The sequence below is a fragment of the Cimex lectularius genome, unplaced genomic scaffold, assembly GCF_000648675.2.
Source record: "Cimex lectularius strain Harlan isolate CLEC.00 unplaced genomic scaffold, Clec_2.1 scaffold291, whole genome shotgun sequence".
Classification (NCBI taxonomy): Eukaryota; Metazoa; Arthropoda; class Insecta; order Hemiptera; family Cimicidae; genus Cimex; species Cimex lectularius.
In genome coordinates this window covers 515,709-539,702 of record NW_019392878.1, presented here as the reverse complement: position 1 = coordinate 539,702, position 23,994 = coordinate 515,709, and the positions used below count along the sequence as shown (strand labels likewise).

At 34.3% G+C, this 23,994-nt stretch overlaps 1 protein-coding gene across 1 annotated transcript; it reads left to right on the top strand.

The window, feature by feature from the left end:
- The first annotated feature begins 3,869 nt into the window (after nt 1–3,869).
- LOC112127682 lies at nt 3,870–23,686 on the top strand. The gene is made up of 7 exons (XM_024228999.1): nt 3,870–4,066; nt 9,751–9,867; nt 10,692–10,853; nt 21,734–21,837; nt 21,922–22,206; nt 22,280–22,445; nt 22,509–23,686. Exons 1-7 carry the CDS (start codon nt 3,920–3,922, stop codon nt 23,484–23,486), a joined length of 1,959 nt encoding a protein of 652 aa, XP_024084767.1. The 5' UTR covers nt 3,870–3,919; the 3' UTR covers nt 23,487–23,686.
- Nucleotides 23,687–23,994: the final 308 nt, after the last annotated feature.

Genomic DNA, 23,994 nt, shown 5'->3' with positions numbered 1-23,994 from the left:
TCTCAACCACACCTTTTGAATTTTCCCTCTTTTTTGCCATTTTTCAAATGTCGTGTAATCTATTTGATTCTCGGCGACAAATGAAATGGCCACGGGAGCTTTAGTGAAGATATATTAATTTAATTTATTAAATTCACTAGTTTCGTGGTCCGCTTGACCAATTAATTTCTCTCAATTAATTAAGATTTTTAGTTGAGATAAAACTTACTACATACAACTAACTAAAAGACTTTTTTATCTCAACTGAAAACCTTTTATACAATAATGTCTTGTATGGACTATGTCGTCAGTTAAACTAATAATTTAAAAAATTATGTTTATATTAATAAATAGAAAAATATATAATACGTATTTATAAATACAATTACAGTTAATTTTATTATCATCTATTTTCTCACAAATTTCAAGAACTGATTAACAGGAATAATATGTACAAAACAAATGTTATATAATTAAATGTCTGCTTTTATGCCAATGTTTTATTACTTTAATGATAAATATATATGCATACATATTTTGTAAGTAATGCTGCAAAAAAAAATTGTAAGGTAGCCAAGCTTGTTATTATAAAGCAGAATACATGAATTTGTATTTATTTTATCGTTCTTACTTTACTTTTGTTTTCTAGAAAAGAAACAGAGCGAGAGAGAGAGAGAGAGCGAGAGAGAGAGAGAGAGAGAGAGAGAGAGAGTGAGAGAGAGAAAGCGAGCGAGCGAGAGAGAGGGAGAGAAAGGGAGTGAGAGTGTGAGAAGGAGGAGGAAGGAGGGAGAGAGAAATCTAGGTTTTTTTAATTGTAAAATATTATTTAACATTTCATGGCACAGACAGCAGAGAATATAATAGAAAGGACAACGTGATAAGTATATCAATACACTTAGATCGAAAGATATAAACGCAGACATATACGATGTGATTTACTTTATTAAGACACGCAAAGTTAAGTCTTCTAGATAGGTAGACATATAAATACAGATGAATTAGCAAATAAAAGCAAGAATATAAAAACAAACGAGTTGAAAATTCATTTGAAAACCATGAAACATAAAGGAAATTAGAATTTTTGGCACAGTACAAAATTGAACTGAATATACCACCCGCCCATTCTACTTTACAGTTGTGGTACATTTCGACCACTGTGCTAAGCTTAACTCATAAATTTATTATTGCTAAAGTCATCTTTTTTATAGTAGTGCTTATAGAGTTTTTAATTGCAAATTCTCCTTATACATGATTTTTTTTAAATACAACAATATTGATTACTTGTTCGATAAGAATTGTTGAACTGACATTACGCGCTCATGTAACTTTGTTAGAACGCAATTAACGATTTGTATTAGCAATTATTCCTCTTATAACCAGTACAATTACGATTATGATAATTAAAAGGTACAAAGCAATTTCCTCATCGTATGTATTTGCGAAATGATTTGACGATATGGTTAGATGATTCGGTTTTCCCCTATGATCATCACGCTCCAACGTGTAAAGAAATCCAATTTAACATGTCTATTAAATCATCGGATATACTTTATCATGCACATTCCAGAAAGAAAAATAATTAATTTCTTCTCGTTTATAAATAACTTACAAGTCGACCTTAATTATATACTATATTTTTAACTAGTACCCAATAATTTCAGAAGTGTTTTTTTTTATATTGATCAAGTGGGTAATAAGAGGCACGGATGTTTTTGAGCTTATTTATTTAAAGTTGCTTTTTGCTATGGGGTTGTGTGGGCAACGGAAAAAAGGCAGCGGCAAGGCCGCGAACTGCCTCTGGGGGTCGGAAAAGAGAATGAATTTGTAAAACAAGTTTTGTTGAAAAAAGACAAAACCACATACAATTTTGTAGTTTAAATAAAATTCCAACTTGAAATGAGTATAGAAATAAATAGTAACTTTGCTATGCATTTTAATTTTCAAGAAATTGGTAAAAATATATTTATATTCTTATTTGGTAATACTTATTTAATTTCTGTCTACTTATTACTTTTCAACGTTTTGTTGCTTATTAAACAAAACTTACGTCTTTTTTTAGGCCGAATATTACAAGCATGGAAAAAAACGGGAAGTTTTTTACGTCTCACACATTTTCATGAATTTATAATGTGGGCCCTGAAAAAAATACGACTTTTTTCCACCCCAAAGCGGTTCATATTTTCTTGTGTGTTCTTTGTTTTCAGCCGGTGAATGATGAATTCCAGAACGATTTGATACCCTCTGAAGATTTTCGGAACAAATGACATTCGGTGATACGTGTTTCGTTTTGTTGTTTCGTCCTTCCTTTTTTTACCCCCAACGGTTGTCATGGTCGCATGCAAATTCATCTGTCTTTTTTTGTTTGCAAGTGGTAAACAAAAGCTCCCTAAACTCGTGCCTGTGGAAAAACCACGAAAAACACAGTTTCTTGAAAATGAGCAAAATAGCAAAATTGGCCATTTGTTTGAGCACTAACTTCAGTGATCAGAACTACAGCAGTCCTTAGCTAAAAAAAATGTACTTCAATATTTTTGTAAATAGTCATTATATTTGCCTATTCTAACATATTTAGAACGAAACTCGATACATACGAAAAACTTCAAATGTTATGAATTATCGCTGGGTTAGAAGGTAAATAAAAGTACTTCCTATAACCACTTTCATTGTAAATTGACATATCAATTAAATCAAATATAATACAAAAAATTCAACGAAAATGAAGATAATTAGCCTGATTAATAAAGAGTGGTACAAAATTTTGGGCCACGGAGAGTAGGTACATAACTTTGCAAAAGTAAGTGGAACAATTTCTACTTGAGTGTGATCAATTAGGGCCGCGCAGAAGAAGGTTTGGTCCATGAGACTCGAAGAACTTACTAAAAACTAAAAATACAGTGGTGATTCCCGCAAGAAATTGCTTCGATACCTGACGGATAATATTATATGGCCACATTTGATGGCCTTTTTATGTTAATTATATATTAAATTAGTTTTTAGAGCATCTGTGGGTGTGTTTGTGACGGAATGTAGAGTAGCTCAGAGACTTTACAGTCTAGGTCAGTATTACATGTTTTTGCACAAAAATATAATATATACCTATCTGCTTTGGCGTATTTTTTTGCTTATACAAAGTCAAACTTTATTCCATTTTCAATTCATTATTCTCTTTATGTAAGGACTTAGTTCAGATGAAAATGTTAGTGTCACCAGCGGGATTCGAACCCACGACCTTCGGCTCAATACGCCGCTGCTTCAACCTCTTGAGCTAGTGACTTTGATCCACTCGGACACTAACTCCCCATCTCAACCTACACCTTTCGAATTTTCCCTCTTTTTGCCATTTTTCAAATATCGTGTAATCAGGAAACGATGTGTGTGAACGATTAGCAGTGTCACGATAGCTCAAGTCGTAGAGCAGCGGCGTATCGAGCCAAAGGTCGTGGGTTCGAATCCCGCTCATGACACTAATTTTGACGCGGTTTTGTTTACATCTCGTAGCGAACTATCTCATAACAATTAAAAATAAACTGTAAATGTTTTATTAATTACAATGTATATATTTTATATGACATTAATTTGTATTAAACAATTGGATGATCCCTAATATATGTAATATTTAAGGACAAAAATATGGATCATGTAAATACATTTCGAATTGATTATTACATATTATTACGTATTTAATTGGGAATTTATTGTTTTTTCCTTTGACCTACCAATAACACCATCTTCCTTTTCTTTAAAGGTAAATGGTTTTTAAATTTATGCCCGTTAACAAAAATAAAAGCAAAGGCTACATTTAATGAATATTAATAGTTGATGCTAAAAATATGTGGGGCCTGCGCGCATATTCCGTCAGAAGAAATTACATTTACGCTCATGGTTGTTAAGGGGCAATTGTTGGCTGTAATTAATGATAAAACCGACAAACCAAATTTGAATGGATTTCAGGTATATCAAGCTGTCTAGCCCAAAGTTGAACAACGTCGCCGTCGTCGGCTGTATTCTGGTCTATATGGCTGTTATTCTCCTTGGATTGGACAATGCCACCCTGCCGTCGACGGCCGTTTTCCCCACTGTCTGCACGGTGAGTTGAAAAGACCCATTTCCATAATTATTTGCATGATTTTACATTAGCGGAAGATTTCAATATCAAAGGTGTCGATGAAACCGTGAGGTGAGGCAACATAAACAATTTACCGACGATAAATAACTACCGATCAAAGAAATAATTAAATAAGTAGAATCGGATAGAAAATTGAGAGAGAAAAAAATTGCAAAATAAAAGTAAGCCAACCCTTGTGGTCTATGTTTGGCAAAGGCTTTTTCTCCTCTTCTTCACTTGATCCATTAGGCATTTGCTGGATTCATCCTCCCGCGGGAGAGCTTTCGACGGATGTCGTTTATACCAACCCCCTTGGGCTGATTAGCACTTCAATCTTTCTATTTATTCCAAATTCACTCCTCCTATTGATTTGATGAAATGGAAAAGCCACTAGACCTAGTTACTCTAATTTCAAAGTACAAAATTACCATTCATTCATTTATTTCCAAATGTGTTTTCAAATAATTACTTATTTCTGTATAATAATTTGGTTATTTTGAGAGTTGATTTTAATTAATAATGCCTTTTAGGAAGGTGTTTGATTGCAGAAACAACATGTTAAAATTAATATATTTTAAGTGTCTATGCCCTACTCAGTTTGTATAACCTATAATGAATAATAACTTTCGAACTTGTATTTAATTGGTATTTTTATTGCTTCTTATAAATATTTATAATATTAATTAGTATTCTTTTCAATTAATTAAGGCTTTGGCTGAGATAAAAAAGTCAGTGACACGAGCGGGATTCGAACCCTCGACCTTTGGCTCAATACGCCGCTGCTCTACCACTTGAGCTATCGTAACTTCGATCCACTCAGACACCAACTTCCCATCTCAATCCCACCTTTTTGTCATTTCTCAGCCAAAGCCTTAATTAATTGAAAAGAATTTAATTAGTCAATCGGACCACGAAACCTAATACATTAATTGGTATTGTAGTATTATTGTTAATTTTTTATTATTTGTTAGCACAGAATTGGCCATTAGGTACTAAATAAATCTCAAGGCTTGGTGATTTCATGGTTTTAGGAGTTCATTATTTTAACACCAACCCTGGATATACAAGGAAATTAAAAACAAATTAAAAATAAAAATAAATTAACATTTTAGCGAAGAGTTATTAAATTATCTTAACAAATAGCGTCATTTTCTTTCAGATATATAAGTTTAGTGTGTTAAGGGTAACTTTTAAAAACTGTATTTATTTCTCGACGATCCAACTGCTCTAGTTTTCCAGGTGCTTAAAAGTGTGCTGCAAAGTATTGATGGTTTTACAATTTGTGGAGAAAATCGAGATTGTTTTGAACTGCCAGATCTTTCATCACAATATACTTAATGTAATCAATGAATTGGCAAAACTCATAGTAAAGTTGTCATCAATCTACAAAAAGTGCGAGTTTTATGTGAATCTTTATATACTGAAAGTTTAAGTTTTAAGTTGATTACCAACTTTCAGATTAAATTTGAAAAGTCGATCTTAAACTTGTTTTAATGCAATTTTAATACGAAACGTTTTTCCCATTTTCAAGACTCAAAGTTCTTCCGTAATTTCACCTAACTTTAGTGAAAATCATTCTTCTGTCTAATTTTATGGAATTAAGTCCAAAGTGATAAGGGACTTGATTTTAAATGACATTGATCTGCTACCTAGAGATTTATTCAATTTACGATGTTGAAGTAGGATTAAAAATATGCAAGTAATTTTTACTTATTGCCATTTTATCGTTTCAAAGCATTTGATTGATTTAGTAAATAAAATTGACAGAAATACGCTTGCATTTTTAAAACTTTTAACTCCCTTATATCTGCACAGTTTGTTTTTTAACCGCCAACTTTACAGGAAGTCAACAAAGAACAAAGCAAAGACGTCGATTTTGTTAGAAACATCTTCTGGAAGAGTATTTAAGTTTTACTTTTACACTTTGAAATAATCGGTACCTAAATGACTCTACTTTATCGACCTTTCATTCTGCTCTATGCTTGTTGATTTATAACTTGTTCAAATATTTCTTTTTTTTTTTAAGTTTATTTAGAAAATAGACAGAATATGTATATTTAGTTGTTTTATTTAACTTTTAAAGACTTAGGCATGATAATGGCTATAATGTTGATATCATACATAATGCCTCTGTCGTTTTCATGCGTTTAGTTATTTATACAAATCTCCAAGCGGGGTTCCGGAAATATTACTCGACTGTAGACAATATATTCAATTTAACAAGCATAATAAACATTAAAATGAGCACCAAACGTGGCAAAGTCTTTGCATTTTTTTTTTTTGGATTTTTCAGCATTCGATCGAATAGATAGACGGGCCCTCTTCCATAAACTTAGGTTAATGGACGTTTCGTCTAAAATAGTCAGAATCCTCAGAGGCCTATATGCTGATACCTCTGCACGGGATTAGGGTAAAAATGGACTCTCAAACAGCTTCGCAACTGGCGTGAAACAAGGCTGCGTTTTAAGCCCCCTGCTGTTTGCCATCTTTATAAATGATCTTGAAGATAGCTTGGAGGGCGGAATCAACATCTTAGGTAAATGCAAAAAGCTATTAGCATATGCAGATGATATTGCACTATTAGCCTCGGATAAACGTACCTTACAAAAAATGATAAACCAATTAGAAAAATATTGCAACCTGTAGAACATGTCAGTAAACCTGGCAAAATCAAAAATTATGATTTTCAGGAATGGTGGCAAATCAGGGAAAAACGAGAAATGGTGGTACGGTGCAAACAAAATTGACGTAGTGAATTCCTACAAATACCTGGGGGTGATTCTGACATCTGGGTCTACTCTAAGGAAACATTTTGAAGACAAAAAGGCAAAATCAAAATTTGTAATAAACTCATTAAGAACTGTAGTCCTAAACAATAAAATCCCTATTGCATCTAAAATGATTGTATTTAATGCTACATGCAGGTCCACCTTGTGTTATGGGGCCCAGGTATGGGGATATAAGTACCGAGATATTATAGAAAAAGTGCAAAGATCTTATCTCAAAAGAATTCTAAACCTACCCACATACACGCCTAACTATATGCTCTACCTAGAATTAGAAACAACACCTATTTTCCTATGTACACTAAACTACACCTCAGTTATATAATTAGGTGCCTCAAGTTGACCCCTGACAGATACCCACACAACCTAACAACAGTATTATGGGAAAAAAATATACTCTGCTTCAGGGAATATAGCGAGATTGAAAAGGCACATGGTATTTCTATCCAAGCATTACTCAACCCAAAACAAACAATCAATGATATAAAGAAAAAGGTTGAAGCCAATATAAAAAACTCGTACGTAGAGAAAGCATCTAATTCCTTATATCACCCCCAATTTAAAACCATCCTAAATTGTAATGCTTACCTGCGCACAAACAACAACCTTGAAATAAGCTGGTTTATGAAAATAAGATGTGAATTNAGTTGGAATTGTTGCCTATTAAAAGCCTATTATGGATTAGCCTGATATGACCTATTCGCAATCTAGAGAGAATCACAAGTTCTTTTCTCTCAAGTTCCTCAGAATTATTATTATTATTATTATTATACAAATGGAAAAAAAATTGCGTCTGTGCATGTTTCAAGTTTATTTGTCCTTTATGCAGATTCTACAAGTACCACGAGCAGAAATTAGTATTAAAAAATATATCGTTTTAGTAGGATTATTAACTAATTATTATTATTTTATGTTGCATGCATAATCTAACAATATATTTTCTTTATTCTTAAAAAAAAACGTGAGGCCAAAGTTGGAATGCTGAATATGCGTTCAAAATCAGGGTTTTATTAAATCTGATATTGAAGATTGCCATTATTTTTATAATTTTGTACCATTACTAGTATACTTTCGGCTTGTTTGGTGTTATTCGAATCTAGGTACATCTGAAAAGAAGAGGACTTCAAGTTGTTTAATTCACTTTAAAGTTTAATTTCATTTTCCCTAAATTCCAGTGTTACTCAATATGAAATCTTATACCGTCCGTTTCTTCAACACTCGAAAACCACTGAAACAAAAAGGAAAGAGAACAAGTTTCTTATTGGTTCAACGATATCAGATTGTTCCTCGATTACGTTTATTTTATCCCGAGAAAATTTTTGCACCCTCCACCCACGTCACGTAACAATACGGGAAACTGATGGAGAAGGTGTGGCAAAAATGGCTTCCGTCAAGGATGGTTAGACGAATGCTACCTTGTAAGGTGGAACGAGAAAGAAACAAGGCATACCTACGTTGTCATTAATCCTTAAAAACCTGAACCCTGGCAACATTGTAAAGATGGATGAATGGAAAGATAACTGAAAGTAATTGAAGGCCACTAAGATCAATAATACCCAAAGTAATCATTATTATAATGTATATATACATGAACGTCTGCCGTTATAATTTTTATATATTTAATTTAAAACATAAAATTTTTAGTATGTTGGCGAATTTATTTTTATCAATATTAACTATAAATTTTTTGCATTTGGATTGTATTGATTTTTAGGTTTAAAAACCATGGTCAGGTTTGTGAGATCATAAACGCGCTCTGTGATAATTAAATGGCTGGTCACTTTATCAAGTTATGAAAATAAACAAGCTAGACTTAAAATTAACTAATAAATTTAATTAACACTGCGGTAAATACGAGAAATAGTATAAATATTTAAAATGCCAACATTTGTAACTCTTCGATGGAAAGAAGCTCCTATCTTCCTCCTGAAGTTCAAAATATAACGAAGTTGAGCAAAAGTTTCATGAAGAATATTCCTAGAATATATAATTTTTGGTTGAAAAAACATATATTTATAAAAAATTTAAAAGAATATATATATTATGTATAAAAAAAGGAAAAACAAACAGAAAATATCCTGCAGAGTCTCTCTCTCTCTCTCTCTCTCTCTCTCTCTCTCTCTCTCTCTCTCTCTCTTTCTCTCTCACTCAATCTCAATCTCAGTCTCTCTTTTTTAACACAGACTCTTCTTTACAACACAAGCTCTTCTCTCACTTTCTCTATTGCTCTGTTTCATGATTTTTTCTTCTCAACCTCTCTATTTTCTTTCACGCTCTCTTTGACTCTTTTTAAGTTTTTATATTTTCTTTCTCATTCGTTGACTCTAAATTTCTCTCTCTCTCTCTCTCTCTCTCTCTCTCTCTCTCTCTCTCTCTCTCTCTCTATCTATCTATCTATCTATCTATCTATCTATCTATCTATCTATCTATCTATTTATCCATCTATCTAACTATCCATCTGTCTATCTATCTCTCTATCTATCTCTCTATCTATCTATCTATATTTCTATCTATCTATCTACCTGTCTCTCTCTTTCTCTCTATTACATATGCTCACGACTCGTTACATTTATTCTCTCACTTTCCCTATTTCTCCTTTCCAATTTTTTTCTTAATCTTTCACTCTAGACTTCTCTCTCACTCTTCTCTCTTTTTTCTCTCTCACTCTTTTTCTTTTTCTAAATGTTTAATAAATAATATCATTTTTGAGCGAAATAGGCATGTATTATTTAAATTAAACCTTTTCCAATGCCCAGCGTCGGTTATCGTCAGAAAAAAAGACAAATTTTGTTTGGTATTGAGGCCAACTATTTATACGATAAATTTAGTATTTATTGTTATAATGAATTATTTATACTTTTGTATTAAAATTGTTTCCAGGCCAGAGTATACCTGTTATCTGCCGGTTTTTCCATGGCGTTTGGTTCCATGTTTGCCAAGACTTATCGTGTGCACAGAATTTTCACGAGAAACGCCAGAGGAGTTGTAAAAAACAAGGTAAGCTATATAAACGGAATATCACACTTGTAATCATGCTGAATTAAATCAAAATATTGAAAAATTATTATTGTGTAAATGGTAAAAATGAAGATACAAAAACAAGTTACGCCTGAACGCGAAACGCTATAAATTGTTTTATATGATCTCCATTTTATTTTACAGTCGGTTTAATTGTCCTTTGTCGTTCGAGTTTTTATTGCTTGTACAATAGTTTTTCAGGTTAATTGAAGTGCTTTATGGCTCCATTTGTATGTCCGTTTCAACGATCCACCCCGTGGCTTGGTCATTGTTTATTCGTTTTCGTTCCTTTTGTTGTACTTTTGGATAGTTATCTAACCGAATACTTTCGCTTGATATGGAACTCTCAACCTTAGTAAATTTAAAAAATAAAAGTTAGAAAAATTTAGATTTTAATGGAAAAATACACGTCATTATAATTCACAAGAACGATTTTATGCAATGTTAAAAAAAATTAATATGATAATAAGATACTAGACATTTAAAATTGCTAAATAAAAAATATAAACATTTAAACATGTAAGCATGGTATTAACAGAAGCTGGTAACTGACGAATGTTAAAAAGCGATTACACTTGGGCCTAGAAATCAAAACCTTTCATCACCGCAGGGAGTCATAAACAACTGTATACAGATTTATCGTTTTTTGCGTATTTCCTCCGGTGTATAATTATAAATTTCTCTTCTCTTGAATATTTCTCACAGGAAAGAGTTTTTTTTTTCTTCTGAAATCATTATAATTTATAATTCATATAAGAGTAAGTTACTTTTTCAATTTTAATAAGTTATGTTTTTCTTTCCAGCTCCTCCAGGACACACAATTAATATCTCTCATATGCGTGCTTCTCGTCGTCGACGGTCTTATTGTGACTTTATGGGTGATAGTTGACCCGATCGAACGTCAATTGAGGAATTTATCACTTGAAATATCACCGATAGAAAGAAGCGTTGTATATCAGCCACAGGTATCAAATATATTAAAAAATTTTTATTTGTACATCTAATTTTTTCTTATATATATATATATATATATATTCATTAGTTTTCGTGGTCCGCTTGACCAATTAATATCTTTCAATTAATTAAGATTTTTAGTTGAGATAAAAAGTCAGTGTCACGAGCGGGATTCGAACCCACGATCTTCGGCTAGATACGCCGCTGCTCTACCGCTTGAGCTATCGTGACCTCGATCCACTCGGACACTAACTTCCCATCTCAACCCCACCTTTTGATTTTTCCCTCCTTTTTGCCATTTTTCAAATGTCGTGTAATGTATTTGATTCTCGGCAACAAATGAAATGGCCACGGAGAGCTTTAGTGAAGGTATACTTCATTTTTTAAAATACAAAAGGTGGTGTTGAGATGGGAACTTATGCTATAAAAACAACTGTGGAACATATTAGAACGTTTTGGATGCAAAGGTATATTCTAAAGGAACGATAATCCAAATACCGTTCAACATCATTAGATTTGGAACATTTTAGACCAAATCGATGATACTTATTCCAAGGGAAGAGTACGAATAGGTGATTTTTACTCTGTATTACTTAGACAAAAATATCAAATTTTAGTTTTTCTTTTTTGTTTTGTTTTTGAGTTTTACCTAATTAGTTTTTACATAAATGCTAGTAAATGTATTGAATATCGTATGTTATTCAATTAATTAAGCTTTTTAGTTGAGATAAAAAAGACAGTGTCACGAGCGGGATTCGAACCCACAATCTTCGGCTAGATACGCCGCTGCTCTACTAAGAAGAAGAAGAAAAATAACTTTATTCTGGGACTGGTGTCCTCTAAGAATAATTTACATGAAATAAATAAAGGAAGTTCCTGCTATGAAGTTAAAAGTAAAAAAAAAAGATAGAAATCTTGGCACAATGTATACCAATAAGGCAGGACAGAAGAAAAAATTACGAGAATATTAAACAAAAATAACAAATGTTAACGTGAGGTCTCTGCTTGGAGGGAGAGGAGGTGATTATACAGGTGGGATTTAAAGGAGGAAAAGGAGGCAGCGTGACGAATAGAAAGGGGAAGGGAGTTCCAGAGTTTAGGGGCTCGGATCAGAAAGGATCTTTCGAAGGTATGGGTTGTATGTTGCGGAAGGATAAGGTCGATTGGGGATGAGCGGGTCTTACGAGTGAGATGTGAGGAGTTGAATTGGAGGGATTGGATGATGTAAGGAGGACGACGAGTGTGGATGGACTGGAAAAGAAAGCAACCTAGGAAATACTGTGCACGGAAGGAGGGGAATAGCCAGGAAAGTTGGGAATACAACCCCGACACCCGGGATCCCCGTGGGGTGCCGTACACAAATCTTACGCAACAATTCATAATACGCTTCAATCGCGCGTTCTCCCCCTCCGAGAGACCACCGTATGCCAAACAGCTATAATCGAAGAAGGGAAGTATAAGGGAAGATACAAGGAGTTTGCGGGTGGAGAAAGGTAAGAGAAGCCAGGACCGACGAAACAGGCTGAGGGAGGCAATGGAATGGCGGGAAATTTGGGAAATGTGAGAATGCCAGGAAAGGTTTTGGTCAAAGACTACTCCTAGGTTTTTAACCGAAGAGCAGAAGGGGATGGGATGGTTATTTAGCATGAGAGGTGGGATGCTGGGGAGGGAATTGAGGAGTTGCCTGGTCCTGATAATTATGGCGGTGGATTTGGACGGATTGAGGACTAGGGAATTTTTATGGGCTCATTCGTTGAAGGAGTTTAGGTCTTTTTGGATCGTGAGTAACTTTACTTACTACTTGAGCTATCGTGATCCGTGGCCTTTTCATTTGTCGCCGAGAACCAAATAAATATATATATATTTATAATTCCAACTGCAATTTAAAGTTACAATAATGTGTTGAGGAGATCGAATAATCAATGTTATTCTACTATTTCTCATTACTTTACTAGTTAGAAACGACTGTAGGGGGACGGAATCTGTTAGACAAAGCCCAAGTTTGTTTTGGTAATGGGAGGATTTTTTATGTAACTTGGTAAAGTTTTTGAAAAATTTAATTTTAAATAAATAGGATTTAAGGTCGATGTGGAGGGTAATACTGGAGACATAATACAGAGCGTTTAGAACTGACCTAAGGATTTCGGTTTAAGAGGATTAGAGACCTTGAATATTTGCTGTTATCCAAATACTGTATGTCCAAATCGGTAGTAGAAGCGGTTTGTACAATTTAAGTTTGTTTTTCGTCGATAGCTGGATTATCGTTCCGTAAGTTTGGAACCCAACGAAGTCAGATTTGGTGGCAGGAAAATTTTTATAGTTGAATATGGGAAGATATGCTTCGGAATCTAAATCTAAAAAGGAAAACATGGGATACATCCATGCAAATCTAAATGCAAGGGATACAAGAGAAGGCAGTTGGGACGTTTGCAGTATAAAATATGTACGGAATTGGGCCAAGCACACTGCCCTGCGGTAGTCCCGCATCTAAATATCAAGAAAATTAATTATGAAATAAAGGTAATAATAGCTGGCTTGAAGCTAAAATCACCTTCCACAAAATCCTGTACACCAGTTAAAAACTTAACTTAAAATTCATATTATAATGTATTTACAGAGAAAAGCAGATTTCCAATGCAAAAAGTAAGACTAGTAAATAGTAAGGGATGTGTAAGTTTAAATGAAACTTCTCCTGTACCGTTGACTCGTCATAAAATTTTATCGTCGGGGAAAAATGCCAGGATGGAAAAAGAACCATCGTAAGGTCGGACCTAATGCCCTTATAAGCATGAAACATGACACGGCCTGGAATATTTAAAACGGTCTTTTATAAATAATTTATAAAATTCGCCTAAATCCTGCTGGTCTCTTGTTGGGTGAAAATGAGCGTATTTGAAAATTATTTCCTAAATATCGATGAAAGAACATTAAAAATTAATGATTTTGCAAAGAGAGGGAGGAAGGGAGCGAAGAATGAGAGAGAGAGAGAGAGAGAGAGAGAGAGAGAGAGAGAGAGAGTGAGAGAGAGAGAGGGAGAGAGAGAGAGTGAGTAGGAAGTAGGGATATTATTTATTTTTCTATTCCTACTTCCTTCTCCATTCCTTCAAAATGAAAAATGAAACGCACATAAACAAAATCATTAAATCTCACTAACACTCTCAACACAACACACAACAGTGGCACATCTACACAGAAAACACATGTTTTGAGTGAGTATAAATACTGTGATTAAACCAAAAATTAATATTACTTAGATTAATATTGTGTAAATCATTGTACAAAACATAGTCATATCTTATATGTATATTTATAATTTAAACAATGTTGATAAATCCCAGGCCCTGAAGATGATCTCAATAAAGATCGAAACGTTAGCACGATAAAGAAAATGTTGTTCTAAACTTACATCACTCCAGACCGCATCTCATGATCTCTAAATAATCTTTGTGGTAAAGAGGGCGCATAACATCTTTCAAAAATTGGATTTGACGTTAAAAGTTAAGCGGGTACTGGAAACAAATAATTATTAAGAAGAAATAAATGGACTTTGTAAATGCACGTGGTGAAGAATCTATTTATCACAATTCTCATTACACTCAATAAGTTAATTCCACGTTGATCACCGATTATCCGATTGGATTGTGGGAGAGTGTGCTCACTCTAGACAGATCCATGGAACTCACAAAGTTGCGTATACGTAACAATTTCTTGTATAAAGCTAAAAATAACAATAAAATACAACGTTTAACCCCAATCATACTACTAAAAAACAATTAAATGAAGGTTATAAGCCAAATAAATATTTATTGACACATTTCTACCAAAAAAATAATGACACGGAAAAGTGAAAGAAAATGTGTTGAATAAAATAATCATAAGCAGCTAAATATAACTATGCTTTTATTATTTATTTATTATTATTTATTTTATTTTTTTATAATTACAATTACTAAAAAGTTTAACAAAGAATTTGGTGAGAGTATCACTCAGTTTGACCAGAACGCAACGTCTGGGTTATAAGCAGGGTGAAGCCAGCCAGCTCTTAACATTTCGTCGGGTACAGCCTGCGTCAAACGGGCAAGATGTCCAATAGTGCTTTAGTCTGTCAATGAAAGCGGAATATTTCTATCCGATTACACTAAAGAGCTGTTGAATCAATAAAGCTCTCAGGTGGAACAAGTTCAAAGCCCAAAACACTTTCAGTTCCACCCAATTCAAACTCGCATTTCTCTGAACCGATTTTGGTGAAACCCCTGTTCGACGTGATACGTCAATTTGATGAAAAGTAGGACAAAAATATCTAATGTAACAGTTCATGCTTTTGCTAGTATAAAAGGGATGGTTTTTAAAACGTGAGAACAGTCAGTCGATGGACTAGAATGCAGTGAAAACTTGTTTTCTAACTCACTCCGTCAAAAAAGACGATTTTTTAAATTTTTTTCTAAGAAAAAACGGACTTTTCGCAAAAACACGGATCTTCACGGTTACCTTTGGTTTTTAAAATCTACGTTAAATTTTTAAAGATTAAATTAAATTTTTAACGTGTCCTCCTTCCTTCATTTTTACTATCTTATCCTCAAAACCTTCCTCTCGGATCGACGGTTTAAAGTGAGAATCGGCACAGATTTTTCACTCATAATGTCAATCAAAGCTGGCGTTCCGCAAGGAAATATCCTAGGCCCAATCTTCTACACCATCTACACTGCTGGCATACCCACACATCCAAACACACAAACCTAAGCGGATGGCACCGCAATCTTATCAACGCACTCCAATCCTATCCTAGCAACAGAAGCAATCCAACAACATCTGAACCTCATTACCGACTGTTACAATCTCTGGCGGATCAGGTTAAACGAACAAAAAACCAACAAGTTACGTTTACGCTCAAACGTGAAACCTGCCCACCAGGGCGCATTTACAACAAGATAGAACCACCTTGGGCTTTATTTAGATAGTAGACTTGTATGGAACACTCAGACACCTACTGGGACCAAAATCAACACAAGGCATACATAACAAGCTAACCGCTTACAAAACACACATCAGACCTATTTGGTCCTACGGAGTTGAACTGTGTGGCTCGGCCAAATCATTCAATATCCAAGGAATTCAATCTTTTCAATCTAATGTTCTCCGCCGTTTCCTCAATGCTCCCTTCTATGTCACCAATCAAACGATCTATAAAGATCTTAAAATCCCTTTTGTGAAAGATCTTATCCGAACACGTTTCTTCAATTTCCACTCTAAACTATCCCTCCACCCTAGCCCTAACTCTATCCTCAACGTCTCACCCTTACAATCATAAAACGACGATGGTCTCGTGATTTTCCGTCTAACACACCCAATTAAATAAAAGAGAGTTCGAGCACTGGTTGGTTTCTCTCCCCGCTGCTTCCTGGTCTGATCTGTCAGATTTGTTTATAACTAGAGACCGGATTTTTCTGCAGTTGCCACCACATACAACCGAGGAAATCAATTATCTATCAGAATCATGAATCTAGGAAGCTGTAGGTTAAATTTTATAGAGCATATTTTTGCATATTTGAACAATACCATAACAATATTTTTGTAAAATCGCATTTATCGTGAAAAAATTTAAAATATCGTATTGGTTTTAGGGGGAAGCGTAAAGAAAAAAATCTGTAGCAAACAAGACGAAAAGTTGGTTTATTTCAAATAAAACTGAAACAGGCCGCAACGACGGGAAGTGAAGATTCTAGAAATACCGACAAAAGAATATAAAACCTCTTCTTAGGTCTTTTTTCAATATTCAATATTCTCACAAATTTTATGTTCGTAGGCACTATTTCACGGAAGTCAATTTAGAGATGTACTTTTTATTAACATTAATTATACTCAATTAGTATAAAATATGTAATTTAATTATGTAAGTAGAAAATAATTTTATTAAATGTAAATAAACTCTAGGAAGCGTCGGTGGCCGCAACGGTTGGCGTTAACACGGCGCTCATCACTGTAAGGTAAAGATCCCGGGTTCGAATCCAGCGGCCCGGTATTCAAACGCGACATATTTACAACTTTTTTCAAAAACACCGGCACCCTGAGGGAAAAAACTCTTAACTTTTAACGTATTAACACTGCATATTATTGCATATTTCAGGGCAATAAATAAAACAAAATTAAAAACAAATTTAAAGAATGAGTCACAATCCTACAAACTTTGAACATCTGAAAAATTACAAAAAATAATCACTACTCTTTAACAAATTCTCCTAATGATTGGCTAATTACACAAAAACTGCTTCATTTAATAATCTTTCGAATTGTAATAATAATAATAATGTTTATTTTATTAAACATTTTACTTTAAAAAAACAGCACAAATAAATAAACATCTAGTGGAAATAGTCATTGAACCATCTGTCATAGCCGGTAATACAAAAACAAAACAAGCTAAAAACTAGGTTAAAAATGAAAAACAATAAAAAAATATTTACTGAAATACTTGTAAATTAATTTCTTCAACATACACTGTGATGCATATGCATTTTATAAACAGCGCCAAATTAACCCAAACAAAAATTCTCTTTTGTGAGGTACTTTTTATTTACAAAAAAGTGCATGTATAGATATCCTTGTAAATAAAGTAATTTTTTGCTTGTTGCATTTTGTGTGAAGTTGGAAAATGGATTTAAAAATGTCCTCAATTTCGGTGAAAAATGGATAAGTATAGGTAATAATCTTGTTGCGTTTTTGCGTCGTCCGTTTAAATACATTTAAAAAAAATCTTATCTTCTAGACGGAGGAGTTAAAAAACCCGTTTTTACGACATTATATTTTATAGTTTACTACCATCCATTTTTTTCTTTATCATAACAAACCACCCTGTCTTTAATAAATATAAACTATTTTTCCTAATTTTCGAATAAGTGGACAGTTTTTCCCTTTTTCTTCTATCTGAGGGAAGGAGGGTGGCGAGCCCGACCACCAAAGCAAGCGACCCTTCTGACGACCCCAGAATGGACAGCCAGGCACTCTACTCCATTACTGTTCTATCATTGTTCTACGTTAACGATAAGTGCACGGGGTCGTCGATAAAAACGATCTACATTGCATCTAGAAGTCCACACCCCTCACTGCCCGGAGCAGAATGCCCTAGCGCGCTCGGATGCTGTAATGTACTGTAGGAGCTTAGAGGAGAAGGACATGATTGATTGGTGATTCCATCACATTAACACGTAGGGTCAGTGACGCCTATTTCGTATAGATGGTAGATAAGAGTGTTTAATCTGGTTCAATCGGAGTCTTATCCACATAAGGAACAGTTTCTTAGGGCCATTCATTCTCGCGAACCACGGTTTGGGATGGATATTTGGCTATATGGATGCGTACACCTTTCTGTTTGCATCACACTTCGTTTTAGTGCTGGCACTTTCAGTAATGTCATTCCGTGTGGCTCCGCTTCATGCTGCTTTCTTAGCTAATACGTCCACTTTCTTATTATATGGGTTTTTGCTATGGCCCTTTACCGACATTATATACACATTTTTTTGCTTTATTTTCCATTCCTTAAATCTTTGTCTCATTATGACAATCTTGGGGTCATGTGAGTTGCCGTTTATTGCAGCCGTTGGTACCCTTAGTACGATACATTACGGCTCTTCCTGGCTTCCATAATGCAGCTCAAGGCCTCTGCAGTAAAAATGATGATTGGCAGTTGGATCAATATTTCATGTTTTGTTGGTATTACCCACCACTGCCCAAACTCCTCTCTCTGATTTAGAGTCTGTGTATAAAACCTAGGCTGAAAACAGCTTCCTACTTGCAAACAACATCTCCCAAATCCGGTTTATCGTTCAGATCTCAGATCAGAACGAGGGTTCGCAACAGCAGAGGTTATATCAACCCTCGGGGTGCCGGTGTTTTTGAAAAAAGGCCCATTTGTAAGTATGTCGGGTTCGAATGCCGGGCCGCTAGGTTCGAACCCGGGACCTTTACCTTACAGTGATAAGCGCCGTGTCAACGCCTAAACTGTTGCGGCCACCGACTGTCTTCTAGGTTAAGAATAATAGATTTTAAAGTATCTTAAGACGTGTATCACTGAACTGCAGATCGTTAAGGTGCCGTTTTTTTTCTATCTTACAATTCATAACTAAAAAATAAATATATACTTCATCACTATAAATATATTTGCTTTTCGACGAGTTTATTTTGTATGTTTGATACTTTGGTTTTGGTAATTTAATTTCATTCTGCAATTAAAAGTTAAAAAGTAACGAACCCTCGTCTGAAATATCACCCAGTCTCCCATTTAGAGGGACATACGTTTAGAATTTATCTCACCAGTTTTTCTCTCCCTGCCCCTATTCAATTGTGTCACAGACACCCTCCCATTGGTCAAACTGCACAACTTAACCAGCTCTGATGGCGATTGTATTAGACGCAAATTGAAAGATAAATTGTAGAGATAATTTCTGATCGATATGGAAGAACGAGTTTTCAATTTCAATTAATAATGGCTTGAATTGATGTACTTTATCTATTTGGTTTCACAAATTAATTAAGTAAAATCAACATATTAATTATTAATTGTTTTGTAAACTTTTTGTTTAATAATCTACAGTAGAATTAGTACTACAGTTAGAGAAACTAGGTTTATTACAAGACTGCCCCTCCTAAGAGGAACTTGTACAATAGTAGAATTAGCCTGGATCGTTTTAATTGCCAAAAAATAATCATATCCAAATTGTGCTTCAGAGCTCCAAATTTGAATAAGTTAATTAGCTTTATTTTAGTTCATAACTAAATATTGGGTCATAAAATAAATACATAAAATTTTTTGCTGGTAATTCCAGTGAAAATTTCTGGTATTTGTAAACAAATTTAATCTACAATATATAAATTATTTTGTTGCCTTAGACAATTTTTGTTATCCTGCCTTGAATTTGTTAGGTTTTGAGTGATTAAATCAGAGATGTGTTTTTGGCAGTATGGGTTATCTGTGACAAAAGCTTGAATTCGGTCATCATCAATGTTTGAAGAATGACCAGAGCATTTTGCCTCTTCCCGGACAAAGCCTCTGCCATTCTGAACAGAGCTTATAGGCTGTGATTTCTCTTAAAGCATCATCACTATACACGTCGCAAATTTTCCTAGTAGTCTGTGCTATGGTTGTCCCTTTATAATAATAAAAAACCACATTAAATAAAATTGAAACTATTTTTCTCAATATACGAAAACATCTTGCAAAAATGCCAGACCTCAAATGAAATTGGCAAATAAAAACAACATATTTAATCTCTCTTCAGAGCGTCTCGATTAAGGATAGGCCAAGCAAGGTGGACAAACAGACACCTACTTTTGGGCCAAAGCCATGAAGAGAATGGTTACTCAATGTGACGCACTTAATTGAAGGGTGCCTTTTCTTGGCTCCATATAGAGAGCGTATAGGAATATGAAAATGATGCTTGAACACACCAGTGTGTAATTGTTTTGATTTTTTAATGGAAACAGGACTGTTTTACTGTATATAGAGACTGAATGTATTTATTAGCATGAACATGTAGTGTGAGAGGGGCCTCAATTAGATTAATTATATAATTGTGTAGAAGTGATGAAGGAATATCAACTACTCCACCACCCTAACTAATTGTGAGTGAATTGTACATAAATAGGAAAGAATGAGTAAAGTGCGATTGGTCTGGATTTGGAGACTGATTGCGTTCGGGAATTATCTCTGTTGATAGCCCTTAAAGCCCAACTTGGTGTGCTCCAACCCTGCTTGCTGTGTGGGTCCAACCCAGATGGATAAGGCTGAACCCTGGTATTTTTTTTGTAAATTATAATGGACATTAGAATTATAAATTAATGGAATCACTAGTACATTGTGAGAAGTGATAGGCTCACGTACATGTTTTACAACCCGGTGTAATTGTCATTCCATTTTCAACCCTTGTGTCACTCCAAGCCAACGACTGGATATCCACAACAATACGGATCCAGTGCTCACCTCATTCTGGCCAATCCTAATTTCATCACAATTATCAGCCAGACACAAGGGAATTGCTTAACTGTTGATTAACTAATTTACATAACTAGTTTTCCAGCATTGATCTCAAGATTTGAATAAATTTGTGTACCTGAATACCTAAAATACTGTGTATTGATAGCCCACTTAATTGATTCTTGCCATTTATTTTTAACCATGTCATTTGTTTATGAACTACCTATGTATAAATATGAAAGGAAATTTTTGTGCATTCATAAAAGAATTACACCCTAGCAAGCCCTTTGGACTAACCTCAATAATTTTCCAAGCTGAAGTCCATGCAATACGACTCTGAGCGCAGCATAAATAAAATATGAAAGGTGCACAAATATTATCAGAAAGCCAAGCAGCCATAAAGGCATTAAATGTATATTATGCTTTCATCTCCAAACTTGTCTGGGACTGCCTAAACTGCCTAATGACACTGTGAAAATAAAACAAGGTTACCTTAAAGTGGGTTCAATGAAGAGCTTTATAAAGCTCACAAAAGAAGGCAAAGAAACTCCTCTCTCTCCAGGCAGGATTTGAGAAAAAAAGGCCTGTATATAGGCCATTGCCCTTTTAAATATCATGTAAAGAAGATGTGCATAGCAAAGACAGAAACATGATGCAACTATCAGGAGGAACTATAGACATCAGAACAGATCCTTCATGAACGCATTAGCCCCAAGTACAGAGAGGTTTGTGGAGAGGTGGAGAGGAAAGTCCTTAATCTTATAAGAAAAAGCGCACTTTCTAAGTTATGGTTATAATTTATAGGGGTTTAACAGTTGCTCGGGAGGAAAGGATTGTTATAGTGTGAAAGGTGCATGCAAAAGAAGTTATTTTGCAATCTTTGGAATAATACTGTATTATTAGTCAGTTTTTCTTTGTTTTTAGATTGAAGTCTGCTCCTCACAGTTCATACATAGCTGGCTGGGTGCACTTTACATTTACAAGGGGTTATTACTTGTCGTTGGTGTATACATGGCTTGGGAAACAAGGTTTGGATTTTATTTATTAACCATACATACATCCAATAAAAACAGTATTAAAGTATCCAATATTTAATTTTCAATCAATTTCAGACATGTAAAAATACCAGCGTTAAATGATTCGCAATACATTGGCCTCAGTGTATACAGCGTTGTCATAACCAGTGTGCTGGTTGTCGTCCTTGCCAATCTGATTTCTGAAAGAGTAACGCTGGCATTTCTAACAATCACAATTCCGATTCTAGTCTCGACAACAGGGTCTCTTTGCCTTCTATTTATCCCAAAGCTTCATGATATTTTAGTACATACTGGGAGTACTGCGACCCTTGATCCGATAATGCAGAGTATGGGGTTAAAGATAGAATGCAACACTAGAAGGTTTTATCAATTTACATAAAATTGTATATTTTTCATTTTATGTTGAAGTTTAAAAATTAAAATGTTTGTTTAGGTTTCTCACAGATGATAGAAGAGAACTTTATTTTCGTGTTGAAGTTCAAAATAAAGTGTACAGGAGAGAATTACATCTTTTGGATAATGAAATAGCTAAACTAGAAAAACAGCTTACTAACGAAGCTTCTTCATGCAGTTCACGGTCATCAATTATGGCCCCAAAGGTGCTTTAAAACCAAATTTTTTTTTTAAAGAATTGACTTAATGACAGTATTTATTGTTTCCAGAGTGAAATAGAAGAAGCTTTGGAAAGGCTTTCCCTTCCTGTGCCACCGAGAGGAAAGTCTCCAAGTGTGAGCGGAGGTATACCAATGCTTCTATTATCTGTTTTGCCACCTGTGATACCAAGAGCTAGTTGGCCTACTGAAGAACATTGCTCCCAGCCCATGCGCCGGAGTGTCACTTTCAGTTCAGAATCAAAATTAGACGAGAAAAAGGCTTTGTCGGGCAAGATGAACTTTTGTCAAAGAGATTCAATTTCAAGCACAGAGCCTTCTAAAGTGTCGGTTTTTGGTAAATTGCTAAATATGATAACGCCAAAGCCGGCAGTTAGAAAAATTTCAGCCCCAACAGCAGGTGGTTTGGCTTCAGCTTTCAGAGCGCACATGGAATATTTTGCAGGATTTGTTCCTGGAAACAAGAGCAATTCAGAAAGTTGTGAGTCATCCTGCAATACAAGTAGAACAGGAATTAATAAGGCACCGTTTGTCAACATAGATGACTTTGATATCAGAGGGAGGAAGTATTCTCTCGGTTTGGGTAAAGAAGAAATAAGTGATGGCGAAGAAGACCACAACAGAATTCAGGCAAGATCTGTACAATCTTTATCTCAGCCTCGTGTTTCATTTTCAATCCAGCTACAGAGCTCCCAACCGATTCTCTATAAGGAACGACCAAAAGGATCACCAAGATTCCCTCACAGAATCGTTCCTACAAGCAGCTTAAATGCTCTCGAAGACAAGTTAAACCTCAAAAAGGCCAATTATCTTAATGTCATACAAAACTATAAACCAGGAAAAGTGGGTCCAGATGGCAAATGCAGATCGCTGGAAGATGCCAGGCCTCAACAAAAGAAGGATGAAGAAAGGGCTTCAAGTATGAGCCCCAACTGTGAAGTTTGGTATGACAAAATGAATACAAATAAGGATGATAGTGCCCCTGGTAGTGAAAATGAAGAATGCCCTGAAACTTGTGAATATACATAGAGTCTCAGCTCAAACACTTTTATTTTTATTTTTTTAATGCCTCAATTTATTAATTAATTTATTTTTAAGCATAGTTTCTATTAAAGATTATTTTAAACATTGATATTTTATCACTTCAAACTTTAATGACTTTAAAATGTGCCAAATTAAAAGTAGTAATTTATTGTATTATGTATTTCAATGATGAAAATTGTTACCTGACCTTTTCTTTTAAAACAAATTTTTGATGAACAAATCAAAATTGTTTTATCATTTTAATGTATAGGATTAGTTTACATATTTGTAAACATGTAACATACATTTTTTGACATGAGCAAATAAAATAATCATGTAAATACTTAATCAATAATTATGTCAGTGGTGTTATTGGAGCTGCACTTTAACTATTGAAATTCTGAACCAACCTTGTGAAAATGTGAAAACGTTTTTTAAACGTTTAATTTCAAAAATAATAATAGATTATAAAAAATAAGGTTTATTTATTTTGTTACATTGAGTATTTTTTCAA

Excerpts from the sequence above, each read along its gene's own strand:
- LOC112127682 (XM_024228999.1), top strand. The coding sequence starts at position 3,920 with ATGGATTTCAGGTATATCAAGCTGTCTAGCCCAAAGTTGAACAACGTC. Across the intron at positions 9,868-10,691 it reads GAGGAGTTGTAAAAAACAAG|CTCCTCCAGGACACACAATT; the intron begins GTAAGCTATATA and ends TTTTCTTTCCAG. Across the intron at positions 22,207-22,279 it reads ATAGAATGCAACACTAGAAG|GTTTCTCACAGATGATAGAA; the intron begins GTTTTATCAATT and ends ATGTTTGTTTAG.